Here is a 27,771-nt window from a genome sequence, read left to right on the forward strand (position 1 = left end):
CGTGGCAATACGTCAGCCCCCGCGAACCAAGGCCGACATGGAGGACTCTGCTTTGTGTTCATTTATTCTCCATACAACAGCAGCACTCCTTTTGGGGAATACAGTCTCTTTTCTCTGCATTTTCAGCTTTCAATTCTTACTCCCAACACAGACTCAGGATAACTTAGATCCGTCCCAGGTGATTTGAAGTGAGCATCATAGGCGGACGCCATGTTGTACGGAAAACTAGAGCACCGCTAAGGCGGAGGACGAGGTTTGGGGGAAGTCGGAAGTCGATGGAGTTTGGGGGCGGGCCTAGAAGGTGTGAGGAGAGGTGGGGTTGCTAAGCAATGATGCATTTCCTCTTTTGCTGACTCTCGTAGTGTGTGGTTGGACGGGTTTGTTGGGGGAGGGAGAAAGGGAAGGTAGAAAGAGGTTGGTTGTCACTGAGAAGCCCCGGACACAGGAAGGTAAACTGAGGCGCGGGAGGGATTGCGGTTGAGGAGGGATTGTGCATTTGGTTGGGCGTGTTTGAGTCGAGGTGTTTTGGGGCTAGGGTTTTGTGAGTTTGGAAGGAGGAATGTGGGGTAGGGCACTGAGGTGAAAGTATCGAGGAAGAGAGGGGATTTAAGGGCGACAACCTGGGGGCTAGGTCTGGGGGCCCGAGGTGTTGGAACGATCCTCTGGGCGTGGGGTAGGAGGGGTGGAAGGTGGGACCAAGAATAGCGCAAGTGCTTGAGAGGTGAGAGAAGAGGCGGGAGAGATGAAACAATTGTAGAGTTGGAAGGGCCCCAAGACCAGCCAGTTCAACCCTTAGCTTACTGAGAATCATTCATGCACAAGCTGCTCAATTAGTGGTCATCCAGTATTAGCTTTGACGACTTTGAATAGACTTTTTTTTTTTTTTTTTAGTGAGGCAATTGGGGTTAAGTGACTTGCCCAGGGTCACACAGCTAGTAAGTGTTAAGTGTCTGAGGCTGGATTTGAACTCAGGTACTGACTCCAGGGCCGGTGCTCTATCCACTGCGCCACCTAGCTGCCTCTTGAATAGACTTTTTAGAAGCCCAAACTTACTGAGGCAGCCCGTCCCATTTTTTGATAACCCTAATTTTTAGGAAGTTTATCTTTCCAACTTTGTCTTCTGCCACTTCCACCATTGCTATCTTAGTTCAGCTCTTTGGTGCCAAACTAACATATGACAATCCGTCAAATACTTACAGACAGTTATTATGTCTTTTCTTCTCCAGGCTAACCATCCCTCACTTCATTCAACTTGTCCTCATATGGATTGGTCTCCAAGCCTTTGACCATCTTCTGTCAGGAGAGTTGGTAAAGGTTCATAAGGAAGAAGGCTGGTAAAGGTCGAGGAGAAGATGAGAGAGGAGGAAGGAGGCTGGTAAAAAGGATGAGAAAGCAAGGAGCTAGGAAAGGGGTAGGAAGAGGGAGGAGTTGAGAGCTTCTTCTTTTACCCTTTACCTCTATTCCCTCCAGTCAGGGAGGAGAGAATTAAGAGGGCTTTGGAGGAGATGAGAGGTTGTTGGTAAAATGCCAAAAGAAGTAAGTTGGAGAAATGGGGGTTGAATAGGAAAGACAGGGGAAAGAGGTGCAGTGTGTTCTGGTGTTGGGGAAGTAGGGTAAAAGAAAAATCTTGGATGAGTCTTGGAGAAAATTGGTGAGTAGCATAGGGAGCTCAGAAAAAAAAGTAGGCAGATGAAGAGCAAGTAGGCCTTCAGAAATGAGGAGGACCCCTCAAGGGTAGCATTTCTGAGAAGAGATGGAAGGTTTCCATTTGGTAGATTTGTTTGAGATGAGCAACCAGCTTTTGGTTAGTGAGGAAGGGGAATAGAATAGAAAATGGGAGGGATATAGATTGATGACCATAGAAATAAAGGGATAAATTAAAAGAGAATCGTGAGAGAATTGAGGAAATGAATTGGCATCTGGGGAGAGGGATTATTTGGGGGGCACTGAATTTGAGATATATATGTCTTTTGATCTTTGCAATCTCTTCTCAGAAATCTCCAGAGACCAAGCCAGGTTTCTGCCTTCATTCAGGCTCAACCTTTCTGCTGCCCTCATCCTGGAGGCACCCTGCCTCTTCCCTACCCGAATGGTGCTACTTCCTGCTGACCCAGGATCCAGGCCTCCTCTGTTCCCTACCTCAGAGCTGGTGTTCCAAGTCTCTCCTAGTGGAAGGACCCTTACCAGGAAACAAGGACTTTCCCCTAGACAGTATTTCTTTAAACTAAGAAACCTATTTACCGGTTTAAATTTGACCCTCTAACCCTCGTTTTACCCTCTTTGAGGACTCAAGAGCTCTCATCCTTTTACCTCCTTTCTTCATCCTTTGAGGAGAAACTTCTCTGTAATAGCTCTAGCTTGCAAGGGTCCCTGGTCCCAACATGCTAGTCTGTTTTTGTGAATAGGGCCTTGCCTATTTCCTGGTTGGCATGGCTGAGCCAAGACAGGTTCCAGGTGGCCGGGAGACTCCACAAGGGGAGCTTCGGCCAGAAGTTGTGGAAGATGAGGCCCCTAGGAGTCCAAGTCCAGAGGAAATGAGAGGAGGAAGAAGCAGCAGTAGTAGTGAGACAAAGTTATCTCCTAGAGAGGAGGAGGAACTGGATCCTAGAATACAGGTAAGAAAATGAAATTATTTGAAAAACTCTCCTGGACAAGAGGGATTCATCTAATTCTTTGTTTCTTCAGAAGAAAAATTGGAATACATGGGTAGAAGTTATGGAGAGATAAAGTTCAGTTTGATATTGTGAGGCTGACTAGGGGAGGAAAAATGAGCACTGGATTTGGAATGAAAAGAACTGTATGATTTTGCTACTTACTAAGTGACCTTCCGGTGCATGCCACTTCTCCTTGGGCCTCAGGTTCCTCAACTTTTCAACATTCTGTGATTCTATTATTCTGTTTGTATCTCCTATCACTAGAAGTATCAAGGTAGAGGATTGACATTGTTTAGAGCAAAGCTTCTCAAACTGTGGGTCATAACCCCATATGAGGTCCTGTAACTGAATGTGGGGGTTGCAAAAAATTTGGCAACAGTAAAAGGTTATGGATACCTATTTTATATACCTAAATACCCAGGGTTGTGTAAAAATTTCTTTGGTGAAAAAGAGGTCACGAGTGGAAAAAATTTAAGAAGCCCAGGTTTATAAGGGATTCTTTATGTTTGGGAGGTTGGATTATGTGACCTCTAAGAAGCATTCCTTTTATGTGAGCAAATACTTTACATTTTTAGCGTCAGTTTATACCCCATAAATCCACAAATGCTATGTTATTGTTTTGTTGATTGTTTAGACTTAAATTGATGGAGAAAATGTTAATGCAGATTAAATTTAAAAGTGTCTTGTGCATACATTTTTTCCTCATAGAGTTGATTGATAAATCAGTCTTCTATCCCCTTCTAACAGAGTCTCTAAGGGCTTACTACAAATCTAGAGGGTAACAGTGTAGAAGTATTCTTCATGAAGCAACATGTGAACAGTTGGAAATGAATAGGATGTGAACTGAATTTCTGAGTGCTTAAGAGATTTAGAGGAACTATCCAAGTGGAGTCAGTTGAATCAGGAGGCACATTTTGAAGTAGGTAAAGGAGAGTGGAAGACTACAGTATTTTTGTGTCCCAAGTTGACTGGTTAAGCAATGTCGCTGTGGCCCCACTGTTATGGATGTAGCTTCTGATAAGCCACTTTAGTTCCAAATCCTTAAACTTCTGCCTACAAGCATTTTTTTGAGGGACCTCAGATACCCTTATGGGCAAAGAAATAGATTAGCTCACTGTCCTTAAGATGCTTCTCTCTGTTTTTTAAAATAAATTATAGATAACCTTCTTTTGGGGGATATCACCAGAATGTCTTCTAGGATCTTTTCTTTTCACACATTTCAAGAGAGCCATACCAGAAAACAAATTTTTTTTTTTTTTGGTGAAGCAATTGGGGTTAAGTGACTTGCCCAGGGTCACTCAGCTAGTAAGTGTTAACTGTCTGAGGCCGGATTTGAATTCAGGTACTCCTGACTACAGGGCCGGTGTTCTATCCACTGCGCCACCTAGCTGCCCCCTGAAAACAAATATTTTTAAGGAGAAAAAAAAGAGGAAGAGAAAAAAACCCCCAGAACTGATCAATATGTTGGGGGAGAAAAGAATATATGTGTTGTTCAACACCTGTTGACTTTCTGCCTCTGCAATGGGGTGGAGTAAGGATAACTCAATAGTAACAACAACAACAGAGATAATAATAAGTCATATTTATATAGTGCTTTAAGATTTGCAAAGTATTTAAAAATACTATCTCATTTTATCCTTACAACATCCCTCAGAAGTAGGTAAGAAGTAGCAAGTATTCCTATTTTACCAGTGAGGAAACTGAGACAGAGTGATTTACCCAGGATCACACAGCTGGCAAAGTATCTAAGGCTAAGAATTGAATTTAGATCTTCTGAACTCCAGGTTTAGTGCCCTATCTACTATTCCACCTAACTGTCTCTTTTGTATATTCTTTTCTTCTTCTGTTTTTGGTATCTATCCTTTCTTTGGAACCATGTTTATTCTTTGTACTTTTGTGACATTCACTTTTATTTTTTTTTTTGTGGTGGTGGTGGTTTATTCCATTTATATTGCTGAGTTATATTGCCAAGAGTTTTCTTGGTTCTACTTACTCTGCATCAGATTTATGTCTTTCCATTCTCTGTATTCATCATATTCATCATTTTGTTCAGCATAGTAATATTCCGTTACATTCATGTACCATAATTTATTAGCTATTCCCTGACCTTTGTGTATCTATTTTGTTTCAAATTCTTTGCTATCATGAAAACTTCTGTTAAAAATATTTTGGTGGAGGAAGCTAGGTGGTGCCTTTGATTCAGGAGGGCCTGAGTTCAAATGTGGCTTCAGAGACTTGACACTTACTAGCTGTGTGATCCTGGGCAAGTCACTTAACCCTCATTGCCCTGAAAAAAAAAATATCTTAAAATATTTTGGTGTATATGAGGGCTTTCTTATCAATGATCTCTGAGGTATAAGCCTAGTAGAGGAATCCCTGGGTCAGAGTATGGACATTTTCGTCACTTTTACAAAATGGTTCTTTCTCGAATGTTTTGCTGACTGGCTGACATTAATTGAGTTTTGTTGTATTTCATCTTATTTTAAACGCACTAACACCCCTTAATTCTTTCATGAATTTAGGTTCACTAGTCAAGTGAAAAAAAAAAGACTGTGAGTTAGGAAATCTGGAATTTTATTTTCAGTTCTACCACCAACTATGACTTGTACCAAGTTATTTACATTCTCTGTGTCTTCATTGCCTCTTCTGTGAAATGAAGTGATTAGACCAGATGATTTTGAGATTCCTTTTAGCTCTACTATTATGTGATTCTTATTCCTAACAACTTATGCATTCTTATTGACCTAGAGCTAGATTTCTTTGTTTTGTATGTAAACTTAGCTTGGAGTCTTCAGATAAAGCTGGGAAAAAATACTCCTCTTTTGTAGTTGAATGAGCAGAGCTGCTTAGCTCTCTTTCTGCCTTTCCTTGTCTACAGTCAGGAAAGAAGTTCTTGCAGAGAAGATAGCACAGCCTTTCCATGAAGCTTATCTAAGATTTTACCTCCATCCTTTCTGCTATACATTCTTGTTCCTGTTTAAGCCAAATAGGAGAGGTACATAGGGTATTTTCTGTTTTTGTAACTGTCCATGGTGTACAAAGCCCTGTGAGTTAGGGAGTGCAAGTATTATCCTTACTTTACAAATGAAGAAAGCCAAGGCTCAGAATATTGTGACTTACTAAAAGGCACACATCTATTAAGTGTCAGTGCTGAGACTCAAGTCCTGATTTTCTGACTCTTAAGACTAATGTACTTTTTTTTTTTTTGTGAGGCAATTGGGGTTAAGTGACTTGACCAGGGTCACACAGCTAGTACGTGTTAAGTGTCTGAGGCCGGATTTGAACTCAAGTCCTCCTGAATCCAGGGCCGGTGCTCTATCCACTGCGCCACCTAGCTGCCCCAAGACTAATGTACTTTTACCACTATATGAATCTGTGTCTTGCTTATTACATGGTAAGAACTAAAGGAGACTCCTTGTCCAGATCTTTGATTTCAGTGGTTTGGTGAACATTCACTGTGGAATCTTCTATATTGCAAATAAGCTAACATACCTCTGAAAATTACTTGGGGACTTAGGAGCCAGTAGTCTCAGTTTGTTGCAGGTATGACATGTACTTAAAGACTTTAGGACTTTCAAGAAGACTAGCCTTTTATCCACTATGCTAGTGTGCTTTTTATGGAGTTGAGGATAAAACAAACAAAAAAGTATGACATCCATCTTGCCCCTGAGAAACAGACATCTTGGTGAAGGAAGAGGTAAGACTTCAGTATATGATGTATAACTAGGTAACAATGTAGGACTATACAAGCCAATGTTTTTGTAGTATAGACTATAGGATTTAAGGGAAAGTAATGGTCAGTTGGAATAGAGAAGCTTTTGTAAGACTTGATTCAAGGTGAAACTTGAGTTTGCCATAGAAACCTGCTTAGTCACCAAACTTTTTATACTAATTCTTGTTACATTTACCTCAGCACTTTGATCTGAAGTAGTTCAGATTTTTTGATATCTTGATGGGATGAGATTTAGATTTGTGGTTAGAGAACCATGATATAGACTCAATGATTGGTTCCTAGTTATCATTAACTTGACTGTTGTATATACATTTTAATCTCTTTAAATGTCCCCTTGCAGTTAATTTTCTTGGACTTATCTATGTACCTTTACCATTGTCCCTATTTGGAATATCCTTCCCATCCTCTGACTTTCTAAACCTCAGTCAAGATTTCCTTCTTTAGGTTGTTGTTGTTGTTCAGTTGTTACAGTTGTGTCCCATTCTTTGTGATCCCTTTTGTTTTTTGTTTTTTTTGTTTTGTTTTTTTTTTTGCAAAAATACTGGAATGGCTTGCCATTTCTTTCTCCAGCTTATTTTACAAATGAGGAAATGAGGCAAATAGGGAACTGACTTGCCTAGGGTCACATAGCTAGTTAAGTGTCAGAGGCCCAGATTGGAACTCAGGAAGATAAGTTTTCCTGATTCCAAGCCTGGTCCATTGTGCCACTATGTCTTCCCTAATTTACTGATCATTGCTTTACTTTCATTCTCATTAGGATTCTAGTAGTCTTTTCCCCTCTCCTCTCATTGCTGTGTTGTTTTAGATATGTTTATGAGTCTTTTTCCATATCAGTGTGTTTTTCCCGTCTTTCCTATTAGACCATGTCTATGATTTTCTTCTCTATCTTAACCAGAGTTCAATGCAAGCTTTACACAGGGAATAATCTGTATACATTTATACTGTTTAATAAAGGCCTCCTTCAGAGTCAAATGCCCATGTAATTAGGGTAATTTATTCTATTTACCTTTTTCTATTGGTACAGGGAAATGAGTGACCTGAGCCTTTAGGAATCCAGACTATTGTCCTGGCATCCTGGGAATTTGTTTGACCTGCTTTGGGGAGGTCAGCCTACTTTGTTGACTCATTGACAGATGAAGTGAGCTGACTCAGACAGCATTCTTCAAGCATTCCATTTAAGCTGAGTATTCTCAGAGTTCTCTGCTTGAAAGCTGAAGTGGCATGTGTCACCAAAACCAAAAACAGTGGCCACTACAACTAGAGGAACAGCATAAGTCAGCAGAAATTTCCTGACCCCACTTTATCTTTGTTCTGCCCTTCATCTTCCCTGGCTACCGTCCTATTTCTTTGAAGAATTAGCTAGGGAGGCCGCTAGGTGGCGCAGTGGATAAAGCACCGGTCCTGGATTCAGGAGGACCTGAGTTCAAATCCGGCATCAGACACTTGACACTTAGCTGTGCAACTCTGGGCAAGTCACTTAACCCTCATTGCCCCACCAAAAAAAAAAAAAAAGGAAGAAAGAAAGAAAGAAAAAGAAAAGAATTAGATGGAAATTTGTAACTCAAAAAAGGTGTGTTGGACTCTCTGCTCATCTGTTATCATTATTAAAAAGCTTTTATTATGTATCTAATTGCATATTATCCTGCATAGAAAGCATGTGTTGCCCTTTATATAGGGAAGCAGTACAATGAAGAGTGCTGGGTTTGTCATTGGAGGACATGGATTCAGATACCTTTTATTACTTATGTGATGTTGGATAAGTCACTTAACCTCTTTGGGCTTCAGTCCTCATCTAAAATGAGGGAGTTGGACTAGATGACTTCTAAGATCCCTTCCAGCTCTAAATAAACAATCCTATAATCCTAAACTCTCTTGCATCCTCTCACTTTACCCCCCCCCCCCATTTTCCCCTCCCCTCTCCCAACTCTTCATTTCTTTGGTTCTCATGGGTTTAATTGTCATAAAAGATAGCTCCCAGATCTGTATTTCTAGTCCTAGTCTCCTGAATTCCCATCTTGCTCACCTGGCCTGTTAGCCATTTTGAATTAGATGTTTCATAGGCATATCCAAAATAGAATACTATCTTTTCTCATCAAACCTACCTTCAGAATATCCCTATTTTTATTAAGATGGGAAGCTAGGTGGCTCAGTGAATAGAGCGCTAGCCCTGAACAGAGTTCCTGACTGAGGACCTGAATTTAAATCTGGCCTCAGATGCTTGACACTAGATGTGGGACCTTGGGCAAGTCACTTAACCCTGATTGCCTTAGGTGTCTGGAGTGACCTCCATTCGTCCTGATCTATATCCTGCCACTGGACCCAGAAGGCTGTGGAGGAGAAGTGAGGCTGGTGACCTTGCACAGCCCTCTCACTTAAATCCAGTTCACTGCAAGTCATGACATCACCTCCCAATGTCTTGGTCCTCTTAGAGGATGAAGGAGAAACAACAATTTCTATTAAGGGCAACTAGAATGCTTCTAGTGCCCAAGGTCCACAACCTAGTAATCTTTGATTCCTTATTCCTTACTCCACTTTAGATAAGTGGAGATGTTATGCTTTGTTGATCCCTCCTCTACAATATCTCTTGAATCCATGCCTTTCTCTATAGTCCTTCTTTCATCAGTACCCTTCTGTCCATACTTATTGGCCACCACCTGGTTCAAGACCTCATCATTTTTCACCAGAACAATTTTTTTTTGAAATTATGTAAAACATTTCCATATTAGTCATTTTGTACAAGAAAACTTCTGTGTTAAATCAATGTCAGTCCTTTTTCTGGAGGTGGATAGCATGCTTCATCATTAGTCCTTTGGGAATGTTTTGGATCATTGTATTATTGAGAATAGTTAAGTCATTCACAGTTCTTCATCAAATGATATTGCTGTTTCTGCACAGTGTTCTCTTGGTTCTGCTCACTTAACTATATATCAGTTCATACAAGTCTTTCCAGGCCTTTCTGAAATTATCCTGCTTGTCATTTCTTATAGCACAATAATATTCCACCACCATCATATACCACAGCTTGTTTAGCCATTCCCCAATTTATGGGCATTCTTTTGATTTCCAATTTTTACCCTCTACAAAAAGAGATACTATAAATATTTTTGTATAAATAGGTCTCTCTTTTTGAGGATGTCTTTGGGATATACACCTAGCAGTGGTATTGCTTCACGAGAACTATTGCAATAGTCTCCTAATTTGTTTCCTTACCTCAAATCTATCCCCTCTCTAATCCATCTTCTGTATAGATATTAAAATGATGATATTCCTAAAGAATAGATTTGACCATGCCACTTTTTTCTTTCTTTTTTTTTTTTTAGTGAGGCAATTGGGGTTAAGTGACTTGCCCAGGGTCACACAGGTAGTAAGTGTTAAGTGTCTGAGGCCGGATCTGAACCCAAGTACTCCTGACTCCAGGGCTGGTGCTCTATCCACTGTGCCATCTAGCTGCCCCCTTTTTTTTTTTTTTTTTTAGCGAGGCCACTTTTTCTTAATAAGTTTTATTGGTTCTCTGGGATCAAATGTAATTTAGTTCCTTTATAACCTGGTTCCAACCTCCCTTGCCAGAATTATTTTACATTATTTTTCTTTAGGCACATAATGTTCAAGCAAAATAGCCTTTTTGCTCTTCCTCAGAACACTCCATCTCCCATCTCTGTGCCTCTGTAACTTGCTATTCTCCATGGCAGGAATATATTTTCTCTTCAATGCCAAAGCTCAACTCAGGACCCACCTCCTTCATGAGGCCTGTCCTGATCCCTTTATCCTACCTTGTAGTGGCCACCCTACTCCCTCAAATGCTTCATACTTGCTTCTGTATTGCATATATTTTGTATTTAAATATGTGCCTGTTATGTTTCTTGATAGTATAAGCTTCTTGAATTCAGACCGTTTTAAAAAAAAATTTTATTTTACATATATATTGGTGGGGCATTGAGGGTTAAGTGACTTGCCTAGGGTCACACAGCTAGTAAGTGTCAAGTGTCTGAGGCCAGATTTGAACTCAGGTCCTCCTGAATCCAGGACCAGTGCTTGATCCACTATGCCACCTAGCTGCCCCAAGACTTTTATTTTTATCTTTGTATCCCTAATCCCTAAAGAGTACTTTACATATCAGTACTTTACATATATTAGGGACTTAATAAATTTGCTTGTTGACTGATTTAGCAATCTAGCTCAGCCTACTTACAGTGGGACAAATACTTTAAAATATTTTCCTTTCTTTTTAAGTGTTTTGTTTATTTGTTTTTGCATTTCTGTTATTTCTCAATGGCTCCCTTAACTTTCCCGTTTAATAAGTAAATGAATTTAAACAAAACAAAGCAACCCATTGTCCATGTCTGAAAATGTATGCCTTATTTGGAACCTAGAACCTACCACTTTTCTGTCAAAAGGTTGGAGTCATCACTAATAATTAAACATGGACACCATAGAAGAAAGTGGAGAGATAGACAGATCATAGGATGTTAGGATTATGTATTTAGAGCTGGAAGGGACCAGCTAAGTCCTATGGTTGGATTCCCTCATTTTATAGATAAGGAACTGAGGCCTAGAGAGATTATGTGTTCACTCAATATCATCAAGGTAACAAATGGCAAAGCTATATAATTTGAACCCAGTTCCAAACAATGCACATCTCCTTTCCAGTTTATTCCTGCTACAAAAATTTTTGTATAAAGGGAAAGGAGGGTTTACCTTCTGTCTTTGACTTCTTTGTGGTATATGCCTAGTAGTGGTATTGCTGGATAAAAGAATATATACTGTTTAGTGACATTTTGGGGATAATTCCAAATTGTTATTCAAAAGGATTAGACCAATTCATAGTTCCAATAGTACATTAGTGTACTTTTCTTCCCAAAGCCATTTCAATACTTATCACTTTCATATTTTGTTATTTTTGTCAGTCTCATGGATTTGAAGTGAAATCTCAGGGTTTTATTTTGCAATTTTGAGTTGTTTTTTCATTTGGGATGAGGTGTTATCTTTTCTCAGTGGTAAACAGAAGCCAATGGTAAACATTTATTAGATGGCTGTGGAATCATACTTATTTCTGACTTAGTATGTTAAAAATAATTTTTTGATATGTTTTGTTTTTACATCCACTTAATTTCTGAACATAACCCTTCTCATTGAACTATCCCTCCAACAAAGGGGGAAAAAAAAGAAAAATCTAGGAAAACTGATCAATATTTTAATCGGTTTTTAATAATATATATACTTCTCCATACCCATAGTCCTACATTTCTGCAAAGTGGGGAGAGTTTTTATTTTCTTCTTTCTTCTTTGGTGTTATGCTTGGTCTTTATAATTATTCAACATTCATTTTCTGTTTTCTGTTGTCATTTTTTCCATTTATATTATAATCATTTCATATATATGTATGTATGTATACTATATACCCATCCATACACACATACATATGTGTATGTATTTACCTACACAGAGAGTGTTCTAATTCTGCTTGCTTTACTCTGCATTTGTTCATCTAAACCTTCTCATATATCACCAAGATTAAGGAGGCCTGGGAAAGGCTTCTTGCAGAAGGTGGTAGTTTAGTTGAAACTTGAGGGAAACCAGGAAAACTAGGAGGTAAAGATGAGGGGGAAGATTTCCAGGCATGAGGGAGTGGAGTCAGGAGATGGAATGTCATGTATGAGGAATAGCAAGGAGGCTAGTGAGAGTGGATTGAAGAGAATGTAGAAGGGAGTAAAAGTGTAAGAAGACTGGAAAGGTCGGAAAGGGCCAGGTTATGAAGAGATTAAAAAACCAAGCAGGGTTTTACTTTTGGAGTTAGTATGGAGCCAGTGAAGTATATTGAATAGGAGGGTAATATGGTTAGATCTACATTTTAGGAAGATCAATTTGACAGCTGTATGGAGAATGGATTGGAATGAGGAGAGCCCTGAAGCAGGGAGACATGAGCAGGCTATCACTAGACTGTTTTCCAGATGTGAGGTGATAAGGGCTTGTACCACATTGGTTGCAACGTCACAGAAGAGATGGAGCATATATGAGAGATGTTACATAGGTAGACATGGCAGGACTTGACCACTGGTTGAAAATTGCAGAGAGAAAGTAAACAGTAGCAAATGATACCCAGATTCTAAGTCTGGGTGACTGAAAGAATGCTATTACCCTCAAGAGGGATACAACAGGGATAATAGGAAAGTTAGGAAGAGGGGAGTGTTTGAGGTAAAGATAAGAGTTGTCATTTGGAAACGTTGAATTTGAGATGTCTATGAGACCTCCAGGTAAGTAGATGGCAGATAGTGCTGGGACTGGAGTCAGGAAGACCTGAGTTCAAATCTGGCCTCAGACACTTACTAGCTGTGTGACTTGGACAAGTCCCTTAACCCTGGGGTTTTCTCAGCAAAGATACTGGAATGGTTTGCCATTTCATTCTCTAGCTCATTTTAAAGATGAGGAAACTGAGGCAAGATCTTTCATTTGTCAAACCAGAGACCCATCTCTGTCTTTGAAGGGATAAAGTCCCATTGACCATTCATAGATATGTATAGATCCCATCTTTCTTCTCTTTCCCTTGCCTTTAGGCCAAATAAGTCTCCTTCCCATCTTGGGCAGGGGGGAGAATGCCTCTATAGATAAATCTAGAGAAAGAAACCCTTGACGCTTTCTAACAACTATGTCTACCTTTCTGTAGGGAGGTTCTTGGTTATTTCCATCCTTTTCGTGAGAATTTTAATGTTCCTTCTGTGCTAGGGGATTAGAAAACAACAGGTGTATTTTTGGGGGAGATAATGTTTGACTGACAGGTCCCTTCCAGACTCTTTTCCCCTAGTCTACACCATTGATTTCCATTTCCATTTTTAGGGACTCTCTATGTATGAGTATAATAATCCTTCCTATCCTCTAAAAATGCAGAGAAGGTTCTTAACTTTTCATGATAGGATTTATACCTTCTAAAGGCCTGCCTAACTAATCTGTCTCCTTTTATCTCCCCTTGGACAGGAGGAGCTAGAGCACTTGAACCAGGCCAGTGAGGAAATCAACCAAGTAGAGCTACAACTGGATGTGAGTGTCCCTCACCTGTCCATCCATCTGGGACACTAACATGGGAATAAGTTAGAATAGATTTTCAGGAATCCAAGAGATATCTTGTGCAGGGAGCAGCATAGGATAGTGGGAAGAATATTAGATTTGGAGTCAGAAGACTTGGGTGTCTGTAAAATCAGTGGGTTATATTAAATGAACTTTTAGAATCTTTTTCAGCAATAAATCTGTATTCCTATAATTATTATTTTCTTGGCTGTCTCTCCCTTGTCCTTTTTTTTTTTTTTTTTTGCTTGGGAGACATGGAGACAACAATAATTGTTTTTGTTTCAAACGAAATCTTGGATTCCTGGAACCAAGGATGACTGTAGCTATAATTCCAACTTGAGACCATGGTATATTGTGGGGAGGGGTAAACGGGAGGATGGGGAATTATAGAGCAGCTAGAGGGAGACTATCCAGTAATCTTGACTTCTCATATCTTGTTGACAGGAGGCCCGAACCACATATCGGAGGATCTTGCAGGAGTCAGCTCGAAAGCTCAATACACAGGGCTCTCACTTGGGAAGTTGTATTGATAAGGCCCGACCATATTATGAGGCACGAAGGCTGGCCAAGGAGGTACTGGAATTGGGAGCTCTGTCTCCTGAAGCACATGCTCCCATCCCCTGAGCTAAGGGTCTGCACATGTGTATGTTTAGTGTCTATTGTTAGTTAATCTGCTGGACTAGAAGTTAGGCAGAGTGGGTTCTCTGATGTTGATGACTTGCTACTGGCTGGCTGTATAGTCTTGGACAAATAATTTCCCTTGGTCTAAATTTTTGATCTGTAAAATGAATGGTTTGGACTAGATGATTTTTAAGATCTCTAACAAACTTTCTCTCCTCATATTTACATTTATGTAGTAACTTTAAGGCTTGAAAAGGGCTTTCCTCACAACACTATGAGGTTGTTAGTGTAGGTACTTTCATTCTCATTTTTCAGATGAGGAAACTGAGGCTCTGAGAGGTAAATGACTTCCTCATGGTCACACAACTAGAAAGTGTCTTTGAGGTAGGAATTTAAACCAAATCTCCTGAGCTCTAGTGTGGTGCTTTATCTACTGTGTCATACTACTTCTCAAGCATCTGTCTCTGCTCCCTTCATCTCTCCCTTCCCCCTTTTTCTATCTTTCTACAGAATTGTATCTCCAATTAGTCTCTTCATAACATAGTTTGAGAGAGAAAGGAGGACAGTGAGATTGACTTCTCATTTCTTCCAACTCTGTCTCTCTACAGGCTATGGGATTGCCGTCCTCTTGGGGCAGACATAGGGGGAATCTCTACCATATCTACCTTTCTCATGACTGGCTCTCCCTCAGCCAGGATTTTCTTGGTAGGGGAAGTCTGGGCCCCTCCTGTGACTGCTCCCCACCCTCCCTCCAGGCTCAGCAGGAAACACAGAAAGCAGCTCTGCGCTATGAACGGGCGGTGAGCATGCACAACGCTGCTCGAGAGATGGTGTTTGTGGCAGAACAAGGTGTCATGGCTGACAAGAACCGGCTTGATCCCACATGGCAGGAGATGCTTAATCATGCCACTTGCAAGGTGAGGAGTAGCCAGCAGCATCAGTCATTCCTTTATTTTAATTCTCATATTTTTTTCTTTAATTTGTATCTGATTTCCCTCCTTCCTTAAATTCTATTCTTTACTACTTTACCACTCCCACCTCCCCACCCCCTTTCCTTACAGTTGGACTCTTTTTTCATGACTTCCCAATTTTGCCTAAGAGAAGCTCCTCACTAACCCCTTATTCTCTTTTGCCAAACACTCAACTAGGTTGTTTCTCTGACCTAGGTGTCTTTATTCATTGCTTTCTGATTGAATTCTTTTTTTGTGGGGTGGAGTTGGGGCAATGAGGGTTAAGTGACTTGCCTAGGGTCACACAGCTAGTAAGCATTAAGTGTCTAAGGTCGGATATGAACTCAGGTCTTCCTGAATCCAGGGCCAGTGCTTTATCTACTGTGCCACCTAGCTGCCCCTATTCATTGCTCTCTTATCAAATTTTTCTTTCACTAGCCACTTTCTTGAGGACTAATCTTATACAATTCATCTCTCCATTACCTTAGCATCACTTTAGTCCTTGTGTATATGCTCTGTGCAACTATAATTATTTAGGTCTTTTTTATTGAGTTTTTATTTATATTCCTTTTCACCAATCCTTCAATCAGCAGCTTTAATATTCTATGAATCTGTGAGTATTTGAATACATCTTATGTGCAATAATGATAATAATTCACATTTATGTAGTGCTTCAAGGCTTGGGAAATGCTTTACATATGTTATCATATTTGACCTTCATCCCTGTGAGGTAGGTGTTGTTCTTATTATTCCCATTTTAAAGATGAGGAGGCAGAGTTAAATGGCTCTCATTGAGCTTATAATGATAATAACTGACATTTGTGTAGCAGTTAAGTTTTACAAAGCATTTCATACATTATTTCATTTAAACTTATAAAAACCCTGTAAAAATGGGCAATATAGCTATTATCTCCATTTTACAAATGAGAACATTAAAGCTTAGGGAAGTTAAATGACATAATCATATAGCAAATAAGTGTTAGAGGTAAGCTCTGGTATGGCCTGGAGTTAGGAACACGAGTTCTAATCCTGCCTCAGACACTTTTTAGCTTTGTGACTCTGGCAAGTCATTTAACTTGTATTTGCCTCAATTTCTCATCTGTAAAAAGGAGATAATAATAGTCCTTATCTCCTTGGATTGTACTCAGGACAGTGCCTGACACATAAAAAAGCACTATATAAATGTTAGGTATAGATAAGACACATATCTATGAAAATCTTTACCCATCCTTACCAGGAAGAATAACTGAAAACTGTAAGGAATTAATTGTGATTTGGGGTTTTCATAACCTTATCTTTGCTTCATTATGGTCTGACTGAAAATCTGTAAGGGCCAAATTTAGTATGGGAAGAATTAAGTGGGCAGCTCACTGTAGTATTGGGGTAAGAAACAGCCTCTTTCAAAAACAAAACAGGTTTATTAATGGGAACAAGTTCAAAACACAAGTGAGGTTAATAGAGTTAGGGAATCTAAATCTCTGGGGTAAAAAGGCCCCAGGCATCCCGAACCTGCCTCCAGCTCCCCCAACTCCAAAGAGCTAGCTTTGCCTCAAAAAAAACTAAACTCACCACCACATGAAATCTGTAGCTCTAAGGAGAATTAGCTTGCAGTCTCTTCTATTTTGGTCCGAAGGTCAAACGCCAACAGCTCCTCTAGCTGTCTACCTCCTTTCTCCGTTTCACTCAGAACCTTCTCCTCAGAAAAACTCTCTAACTGCCTCTAACTGTCTCTCCCACCGGAAGGGGTGGTTCTTAGCCATGCTGAGTCTCCAATTGGCTCAGCATACCCACATGGGCTGTCCCCATTATAATCTGGTCAGGCCCATGTGGGCGTGGAGGAGCTATTAGGGAAGGCAGCTATTAGGGGTGACTTAGTTACTTAGTTTTAATAAATGTTCCTTGTTGTCAGAGTTCCTCTTGTTTGTTCATTTATTTCCCAAAGTACACACCCATCTTCTCTTAGGCTTTTAAGCTTACGGGTTTTTTTCAGTCTGACCATAATGGGTTTTTTTGTTTGGTTTTTTGTGGGCAACAGGGGTTAAGTGACTTGCCCAGGGTCACACAGCTAGTAAGAGACTGGATTTGAACTCAGGTCTTCCTGAATCCAGGGCCAGTGCTTTATCCACTGTGCCACCTAGCTGCCCCCAGTCTGACCATAATGAAGCAAAGATACGGTTATGAAAACCCCAAATCACAATTAATTCCTTACAAAACAAATGTCCTACTTCTGATGTCTCAGTAGAATGGTTTAATGTGATTCCTTCAAGTAGCATAGCTTCTAAAAAGAGACTTATTTTATTATTACATGACCACACCTATATTCTGCTATTGGCTCATGTGTTTCAACACTAAAAACAAATCGGGTATATAGACAAATAGGGATGGAATAAAATCTGCCTTGACTTTCCTTAGGCTTATTACCTTCTCCCATATCTCCTTACTATCTCTAATGTAGGACTTTGTGCTCTTTCACTCAGTTAAGTGTTTAGCACAGAGTGATAATTGTATCAGATCCATGCCCTACAGGGTAGCTACTGGATGGCAGGTTGGGGAAAGACCAAAGGAAGAAAGCCATTGGAGTAATTCCATCCAGTTGTTTCTCTTTCTTTTGCTTTGTGTTTTCTGTCCCTTGGGACTCAGGTGAATGAGGCAGAGGAGGAACGTCTTCGGGGAGAGCGGGAGCACCAACGGGTGACCAGACTGTGCCAACAGGCAGAGGCTCGGGTACAGGCCTTGCAAAAGACTCTTAGGCGGGTCATTGGCAAGAGCCGTCCATACTTTGAGCTAAAGGCCCAGTTTAACCAGATATTAGAGGTGAGTTGCCTTGGCAGATTGACATAGGTGAGACTGGGAGTCAACTGGACAAGGGGAATTCAAGACAAACCTGAAGAGAAAATAGTATGTGGGGATGGAGGGAAAGGAAAAGAGAAGGGTGAACTGTGAGTCTTTGGTATGAGCAGTAGATATTTTGCTGTTCAAGATAACCCCAAATAGAGTAGGGACTTGGATATTTGTTCCTAGGTGACTTCAATTTAGTGAATATCTACCCTATATTGTGCCAAGTAATGTTTACGAAGAGTTCAGGAGGCTTCAGAGCAGGTTGAGAAGTGAGAGGAAGGGAAAATGGAGGACAGGGTAGGCAAAAGAGAAAGTAGAAGCAATGTGAAGAAATGGAGAAGTGGGAGGAAAAGCTTGGGGTAAGTGGAGGTGCAGAGTAGGAGAGGTGAAAGGGACCCTAGAGAACATAAAGGAAGCACATCAGGAAACAGGAGGATGGGGAGAGAGGAAGAACAGAGAAGAGAAAGGGAAGAGCAGAGGAAGTGAAGAAGACAAAGAATTGTGTGATTAAGGGTAAAATAATGAGCAGAGAAGTATGTGAAGAGAAGAATGAGGGAATGAGTAGGGAAGGGGAAGAATGGAGAATAATTGTTGAGAAAGAGGAGGATGGTTGAGACAGATAATGGGATAGTGACCCAGATATTTAAAATTGGAAGAATTCCTTGAAATTCTTAGAGGAAGAAAATACTGAAATGAGGGGAAGGAAAAGTGTCAGAGTTAGAAACTGGTAGAGGAGAGAGGGAAAAAGAAGTGGTGAAGCTAATGGGAACCTGATTGAGGCAGAAGGCAAAATAACAGGGAAGATGACAGAGAAAAATGAGGCTGGAAGGGAATTAGCAAGACCCTAAAAAGGTTTGGGTTGGTGGGGCATCTCATATTTCTATTCTTGCCTCCCTCAGGAACACAAGGCCAAGGTGACTGGGCTGGAACAACAAGTGTCTCAGGCAAAGACCCGCTACTCAGTTGCCCTGAGAAATCTGGAGCAGATCAGCGAGCAGATCCATGCCCGCCGCAGGGGTTTGCCTCAGGCCCCAGTTCACAGGCGCTCTTCCCCTGTAGGGGCTGAGGCTGGACCTGAGAGTGGGGATAGTGGAGACATCAGGGTTGAAGGGGCAGAGGGTGGGTATCTGGAGGAGAGTGGGGCCCTTGAACCTGGCCCTGCCCCTGATACCTTGAGTCTCCTGAGCCTTCGCACTGTTGCCTCAGATCTACAGAAATGTGATTCAGTGGAGCACTTGAGGGGCCTCTCAGACCATGCCAGTTTAGATGGCCAGGAGCTAAGCCCTGAGGGTGGGGGAGATAGAGGGAGTGGGAATCGAGGTCGTCACCAACGAAGCATCAGCTTATAGCCCTCACTTTCCCAAAGAGTTGGAAGTGTCTCCTCTTTTTGTTCCTATTCCTCTTCTCACTCAGGGGGTTCTTATAGACTCTGTCTCACTTTTCTCTTTTAGTGCTTCTTCTCTATTTTGAAAAGCCCCTTACATCTATCTCCTCTGTCTCTCTGATGCTATCTTCTTTTTCTTTCCTCATATACCTGTCTCTTCTTTCACTGTTGGAGGTTTCACTTCTGCCTTATTCTGCTCTTACTCCTCTTTCTTAGCCTGGATCCCTCTATAGATTCTCTGTCTTCTTCTGTCTTCATGTTTTTATTTCTACCTGGATTTCTGTCCATCTTTGACCATTTTTGTCTGTCTCTCACTCACTCCCTCTCTCATTCCCCTCAGGGAATTCAGTCCAGAAGGAACAGGATGCTGACCAGGGGAGGAGTGCTTTCAATAGAACTCTAAGTTGCTCTTCTCATTTTCTCTACTCCCCCAGCCCAGTCCTACATCCTCCACAGGCATCTTTCCCCTCTTTGAGGTTCTCTTAATAAGACCCCCAATGCTGCTGGACTCTACTGGGGATTCTTATGTTTTTTGCCCTATCCCAAATTGCCTGGGTTGCAATCCTACATGTAATAAGTTCATTTATTCAAGATACCTTTCCCCTAATTTTTAGTGACTATTCCCTAACTCAAAAACAGTCAAATCTTACAGGTTAATGGGAAAGAAGTCAGATTTCCAACCCTTATCCTCCCTCCCTCCTCCAACCCATATTAGCAGTGACACTCTAGGTTTCCAGTGAGTGGTCCATGTAAATAATGTTCCCATAGATAGCCTTTTCCCTAGTTGACTTCTGATTCTTTTAAGATTGAGAAGGTCCTATGGAGTCTCTAATTTAAGAGATCAATTTGGGAGGGCCTGGAGTGAGTTGTCCAAACTTTAAAATAGATGACTTCTCTCCATGCTCTTGTTGTCACCATCTTTTACCTTGTCAAGTGGATAATGACTGGGTCCCAACATAGTGAATAAAGGATAGAATTATGAATTACTGTTCCTCATTTTACCATCTCTCTCACATCGTGGGTATGGAAATTTGGATACTTTGGGGATCGATATAAGTCCTCTCTCCCCTTTCTCCCTTATCCTCCTCCTATATAAGTTTCTATATCCTTCTAGGAGTTTCTTGACTTGGCTGCTATACTACTCTCTTTCCTTCCCCACCTCCTCCACCGCTACCATAGAAGACAATAAGATCTGGCAATGAAAGCCCCTTATCTCCCTCGAAATCAGAGACTAGGAAGGTCTGTCACACCCCAGGCTGTGTGTGTGTAGGGGGAGGTTATTTCCTTATCTTCCTACTATCTAGTATACATGAAAAGTTGTTTCTTTTGACAAGGGACATAGAGAAATCCATTTGCCTTTGCTCTCATCTATCTCACCTTATCTGTCTTTCATAGGTACTCTTCTACCCCTACCCAACCCCCAATAAGCTCATCTCTGCATATGTGTTTTTTGGGAGAATATAAGGTTTACATTTTCAACTCCTGTCTTGTGTGTCACTTTTCCAGGGCAGAGTAAAACGGTCACGATGAAAACCATTGTGTTTGAGGTGACTCTTGGGTGGAGGTGGAAGGAGGATGGGGAGTGTGTGAGAATGAAGGGGCAGGTTGATAGGATTTTATTTAAATAAAAAGTACAAATGCAATTTCTTCCTGTCTATTGTCTGTATACAAAGGGAATTATTGGTGAACAGCTGTGAGGAGGATAAGAAGATTTGAAAGATTGAGGTGGTGGTAGCTAGTCTCCTGTCTCCAGAGTGATTTCAAATGTTTATCTCGTTTTAGACTTTTGAATGTAGTGTTTGTACCTCAGTACCTCCTAGAATTGAACTTTGTTTTGCAAACTTTGAAGTAACTTATCAATAAGTTAGTTATTATCAGGTACTCTGAGCTGTAAGCAAACAAATCTTAATCTCTAGAATTCTATACCCTCTTATAGTTTACAGGACCTTTGCTACTTAAGAAATATGTCCTATCAGCACTACAAAGTCAGCATATCTGAAAAAGTTTCTTACCATCCAGATCTTATCCTGACTGATTATTTTCTATAAGTAGTACTACCTTGTTTCCCATGATTCCAACCTTGTGTTTCTTTGACCTTCCTTCACCTTTCATAACCAGAAACCAAATCTTGGTGACTTTAATAATATGATATCTCCCCATTTAACTCCCTGTCCCATTCCTATTGCCACTGTCCTAGACTAGGCCCTTAAAATAACCCACTTCTTAATAGGTTTTCCTGTTGTAGCTCAGTCATCCAAACTAACTTTTGTATAGATGTCAGGATATTTTGTTCACAGAACAGTTCATGTCAATGCTCAAAATCTTCATTGGCTCCATATTGCCTACCAAATAAAGTTCCTTCGGCTTTTAAGGCCTTCCACAATCTTTTTAGCTGTATAGATATATGAACTGGACCTTTGAGTTCATTAATATTACTAATACTCATGGGACAAAACTCCCTCAACCTATACTGATCAGCGCCTTCTATACAATTTATAGTCTTAAGAGAGTTTTACCTGAGAAGTTAAATGAAATATTCAGTCATACAGATACTATATCAGGACTTGTACCCATGTTTTCCTGGCTTCAAAACCAGCTTTCTCACCAACTATGCCATGCAATACCAATGGCTACTTGCTACTGGAGCATTCCTTAAACTTTCCCATCTCTCTGCCTTTGTTTCTCATATCTGTAATGCCCATATTCCCCTCCTCTACTGTTAAATTTCTACTTATTCTTTAAAGCCCAAGCACAAGAATATTTTTGGGAAGCCTTCCTTGATCCTTCTGGACCTTTTTCCATTCTGGCCTCATTTAACATTTTAGTTGGACTTCCTCTATGTATATAATTCATTAGGCCTTTACAATTTTTAAAAATGTAGATTTTTTTTGTTTTCATTGAAGAATACAGCAATTCAAATATATGAACAGGAACATAAAAGAAAAATGATCATGTAAAGAGAAACTGACAAACAAAAGGTTGTAAATGGTTATGTGTCTGTAATTTCTGTTATTTACTACTTGTAAACAACACCAAAAGATGTATATATTGACTTTTAATGTAGTAGTGTCCACATTGTCCTTAGGTTTTCCTAATCTTTTCTTTGTGTATATGTGTACTTTTTCTTTTAGTTTCTGCTTCCCTTGCATCACTTCCTGTGTCTTCCTAGACTTCTTTGAATTCTTCATATTAATTATTTTTAGGATGTAATAATATCTTCTTAAATTTGTAAACTAGCATTTGCTTATCCATTTCCCATTTGATAGACACCTGGGTTCAGTTTTTTGCTTTAACAGATAGTGGTGCTAGAGGATATTTTTGTACCAGTAGGCCTTTTTTCCCTGTCAGTAATCACCTGGAGAATAGAGAAAGGGTGTGCTTATTTTTATAATTCCTTAGTGCTTTTCAAAAATATTAGATCTTTTCCTAACTCCAGTAGCAGCTCAATAGCACACGCAGCATACATGGCCAGCATTGAATTTTGCCCCTTTCATCTTTTCCAGTTTGATGATGGTGAGGTAGAATCTCAGATTGCATTATTAATTTAAATATGCTTTTATTGATGCCTTTAGTCTTTACATTAGTTATTTATGATGACTTCCCTTTCCCTTATTAAACCCTTCTTTCTAAAAAACACTAATTCAACAGTGATACCCATTACAATCTTCATATTTGGCCTCTTGTTTCTGTCATTCAGAAGGGAGCATGTTTTATCATCTATTTTCTTAACCATCATTGGTTTTCAGTTAACTCAATATTTAGTGTCCTTTTAGTGATGTTTTCATGTTATTGTAGTCCTTGAATATATGTTCTTTTGCTTCTTCACAAACATTCCTGCAAATCATCCTGTTTCTCAGAATTCCTCATGTTTGTCATTTTTATTGCATAGTAATAGAGCATATAGTACATGAATATACGCCACAGTTTTTTTTTTCAGCCACTCCTCAATTGATAGGGTACTCTCTTTGTTTCTAATTTTCTACTACTACAAAGAGTGCTACTATGAATATTTTGGTGTTTATTGGTCCTTTGTTTTTGTCTTGTTATATTTGGGACATAGGCTCAATAATGGGATTGCCAGGTCAGAGGGTAAGAATGGTTACAGTTTATTTACTTTTACATAATTCAAACAGCAATATCCACAATGGTTGTACCAATTCATATTACCACCAACAATGTTTTTATGTGCTTGTTTTCCCATAACCCTTCCAACACTGACTATTCCCATCTTTGCCAATTACAGCATATGGTGAATCCAGTTATTTTAATGTTCATTTCTCTTAGGGAAAAAGCGGGGAAAGCACTTATATGGTGCCTTTTGTGTGCTAGGCACTATGCCAAGTGCTTTACAAATGTCTCATCTGATCATCACAACTTTGTGAGGTAGATACTGTTAGATCACCATTTTACAGTTGAGGAAACATAAACGGATTAAGTGACTTTCCCAGGGTTACATAACGAATCAGTGTCTGAGTTCAAATTTGAACTCCTTTCTTCCTGGCCTAGCATTCTATCCACTGCAATACCTAGTTGCCTCATAATAATAGCTTTTAAGGATTTAATAAATAATGATAATGGCTAACATTTATATAGCTCTTTAGAATTTTCAAGATGCTTTATATATATTATCTCATTTGAGCCTCACAACAGCCCTGTGAGGTAGGTACTATTATTACCATTTTACAAATGAGGAAACAGGCTAAGTTAAGTTATGTAATTTGCTCAGGGTTACACAGCTAGTGACTGACATAGGATTTTGAACTCAGGATTTGAGGCATGTTTTCAAATAGTCACACAGTTTATACCTACTAGCATTTATTCGTCATTCTATAGAGGCTACCCTTCCAGCAAATTGGAAGAGGCTTGGCATTTAGAGTCCCATAGGGGAGATTATCTCTGCCAAGTCACAGAGCCTTGTCAGGCTTTGAGTTCACAGTATACTTCATAATTTCTTACATTGTAATAGTAATATAGTAATATTACATTCCTATACTTTAAAGCATCTTGTCTCATTGATATGGGAACTCCCTCCAGTAAACTAGGCCTCAGCTATTTTTTCCCTTTTTCTTTCATAAATCCTACCAATGGAAAATCCTAGAGTCCTAATGTGCTCATTGTGTCATGGAGGTGACAGTTGTCAAAGACCAGACTGGCAGAAGATAGGTTCATGCAGTTTCTGCTGTTCTAGAAAGGTTTTGAATTTAGTCCCAACCACTGCTTTCTGAGTAACAGCCTAGTGAAGTACAGATAGACATCTCCAGTAAGCTTCTTTGGGTATGGCAGTGAAAATTTTCTCTAAGGCCTGTGCAACCTTTTCTGCTTCTGCATGGGCAGAGGATGCTACAGTTTTTAATCAGTGTAAACATAATTTAGTTGTTGGTACTTTAAATGTAAGATCTATATTCAGTAAATATTAAATGGACAGAGTTCTAGTGGCCTATTTTAACTTCCAGTACCTGTCTGCTGACCTGACTAACAAAGACAAGGCACTGTATATGATGTGTTAAACAAAATAAATCCCTCAGTGAATGTTAATCTGTTTAATGTAACTGTATAGGTAACATGCCTTAGACTCAGGAAACTGATTTAGAAGAGTTGAGTTGTTGGAAATTTAGGTCATAGACAAGTGATGGCACCTTTGTTCTTTTTGCCATTTGCTGATTTTGCATTCTCTCTAAGCCATGAAGTCCTTTATACAAACACCATAAGACTTTAGTTATATAGACATTTGTATAGAGAAATGAACCCTTGGGTTCTGGGCAGTTATTTTGCAGACCCCAGTTAAAACCATGAAATCAGGTCCTTATCTTGTGGTTAACTAGTTTTCAGAATCAGGGTTCGATTTTATACTTGCTTTCCCCCTCCTTCTTTCTCCCCCTCAACCAATTACAATACTCAGAGATCCCAGAGCATAGATTTGGAAGTTGAAGCAACATGTAAGGCTTTGCCTTTCCAGTAAGCATTGTGCTGGAACACTAGGGAATCGATGAAAAAACACTGATGTAATAGCTCTTTTAAAAACAAAAATGCCCCTATTAAATAAATTTCATCTGAATGAGATTTTGTTCATGAGCTATCATTTCTCTGGTGTGGTGCATTAGTACAAAACTATTTAAAGAACATTTGGTGCTAAATATGGATTCCCTACAGTTTCTCCCCAAACAATGCATTCTGACAGATTATATCATAATTGATATGCCATAATTTATTCAACTTTCCCCAATCACTGGCCATTTACTTTAGTTCTAGAATTTTCACATTAGAAATAGTATCACTTAGGAATATTTGATACATGTAAGCATTTTTTCCTATCAGTATTTTTCTGTAGGTTCAGTAGTAGGATTATATTATATTAGAGAACATGAACATTTTTGTAATTTATATAATCCTAAATTGCTTTCCAAAAATATTGAACTCATAATTCCATCAGTCTTAGACTAATGGGTCTTTCTTATCCTTGTTACCATTTGATTTTATTATCTTACTATATCAGTCAATTTAGTGGGTTTTAAGTGGTATCAAGGCTTCTTAAAAATTTTGCATTTTTCCCATTTGCAATTTTGAATACTTTTACAAGTGGTTATTTTTTTCTTTTGATAGTTGCTTGTTTTTTGACCCTTCTTGGAGAACAGCTATTACTCTTTTACTTGTAAATTGTTGTCAATTCCATATGGATTTTAAATGTCAGACATTTATAAATAATATTTAATGCAATGATTTTACTACAAGTTCTTTCTTGATTTTAGATTTATTAGTTTTAGTTATGTATACTTTCATAGATAATAAAATCAAATCAATCATTTTTTTTACCTTTTTACAATTTCTCCTAAGTAATGGCTGGTCGGGAATGTACCTCTTTTCCACAGATATAAAAGTTGTAACATTTATATATAACCTTGTATAATTTTTTAATTTAAGATTTTATAAGTTTGTATTGTTGCTTTAGTTGGAATTTACTGCGGTTATAGTATCCATGAGATATCAAAAAATACTGAAAGTCATATATGATGGGCAGCTATAGATGGGTTACATTTTGCATTTGTGCGGTCAGTGCCCATATCAATGAGATTATAGCCCTATTGGCATAATGAGAGATGCTGGTGTATTCACTCCCCCTCCCTCCCAAATGCTTTTAGGTTTCTTTATCAAGTCGCATAGTGAATTCCTTCACCAGTCATTTATGTTGTTGGATTTGTTGACTACTGTGTGCATGATTCTTAATCTTGCTTACCTAAACTATCCCACTGGAATTTCTTTTAACATCTATTACCTGGTAGTTTTTGATGATTGCTGCTTTGTAATTTGAGACCCAGTAGTGCAAGACTCCCTAACTACTTTTTTCATTATTTTCCTTGGTAATTAGATCTTTTGTTCTTCTGAATGTACTTTATTATTTTATTCAGTTCTATTAAGTATCCCATTATTATCTTGATGGGTATGGGTATATTGTTAAATCTATAGACTAATTTGAGTAGTATTTTTATTCTTATTTTAGTATCATGTCCCAAGTGCTTATACTGAATGCATCTCAAATTATTTAGTTTTCCCTTTGTTTCTATAAATATTATTTTGTAGTCATATTTATATAAGTTTTGAGTGTGTCTTGATTAATTTCTAGGTATTTGTTAGATTTTGTTATTGTTTTAAGTGCAAAAGATTTTGAAGGTGAGACTTTATATTATGATTTTTTTTATGTACCTTCATTTTACAGTTGGAAACAAACAAAACAAAAACCCTGAGATCCACAGAAGTTAAAAGGATTTGCCCAAGGTCACACAATAAATTAGAGGCACAGAAAAGACTAGAACTTAAGCCTTCTGACTCCAAATCCAGTGTTCCTCACAGGATTCTTCACAAGACACTTTTGGAGAGATTACAGGAGAATTATAACCCATATCAAATAAGATTCAATCTTGGGGAACTTCTGTCTGGTTATATTAATATGGCTTGTGTTCACATTCACCCAGAAGAACCTCTCTTTGAGAACATTTGAATTTGCCCCATTTTCTAGGGTATTCAGTTGATATTCAACTAACAAAGACTAACAAACATTTGAACGTAGAAATCATAAAACAACAGAAATGGGACTTGCCTCTGAGTCTTAGGTAGTAAATTCAATTTCATATTTGATTCAAATCAATAAATGTTTTATTAAATGCATGTTCACTAGGCTTTAAAGGCAAGAAAAGGCATGATTCCTGCCTTCACAGAATTTAAAGTCTAAAACAGATAACAGTCCTAGAGAAATAGTTATACTACATAATGATACACCATTAATGTGATAGATTCAATTTTACAGAGAAAAAAGAAGGTTGACTTAGAACTTGGGAAGAAATGGTCAAGTCCTGCCTCTGACACATTTTTCCTGCAACAATTTAAATTTGTTCCTTATTATGAACTTAATCATCAATAAACTGAAACATACATATAGACAATAAAAATTATTGTATATGAAACTAAATTTTTATGTAGTTAGTTTTAAAAGGGGTTATCTTGAATTTAACAACACCAACATTCATTTCTGTGTCCCCT

General features: G+C 39.1%; 1 protein-coding gene across 8 annotated transcripts; it reads left to right on the forward strand.

The window, feature by feature from the left end:
* SH3BP5L (SH3 binding domain protein 5 like) lies at positions 1-27,771 on the forward strand. 8 transcript variants are annotated; one of them, XM_044001477.1, is made up of 9 exons: positions 323-449; positions 1,227-1,375; positions 1,995-2,615; positions 13,357-13,419; positions 13,891-14,019; positions 14,676-14,984; positions 17,658-17,831; positions 18,755-18,974; positions 26,951-27,771. In XM_044001477.1, the coding sequence occupies exons 3-9, from the start codon at positions 2,430-2,432 to the stop codon at positions 26,992-26,994; spliced, it is 1,125 nt and encodes a 374-aa protein (XP_043857412.1). In that variant the 5' UTR covers positions 323-449; positions 1,227-1,375; positions 1,995-2,429; the 3' UTR covers positions 26,995-27,771. The 8 variants fall into 8 exon arrangements, with proteins under 8 accessions (XP_043857410.1, XP_043857409.1, XP_043857412.1 ...); XM_044001471.1 differs by lacking the exon at positions 26,951-27,771 and having other exon boundaries at positions 1,227-1,411; positions 18,755-20,882; XM_044001470.1 differs by lacking the exon at positions 26,951-27,771 and having other exon boundaries at positions 18,755-20,882.

This window comes from Dromiciops gliroides, chromosome 4, assembly GCF_019393635.1.
Source record: "Dromiciops gliroides isolate mDroGli1 chromosome 4, mDroGli1.pri, whole genome shotgun sequence".
NCBI lineage: Eukaryota > Metazoa > Chordata > Mammalia > Microbiotheria > Microbiotheriidae > Dromiciops > Dromiciops gliroides.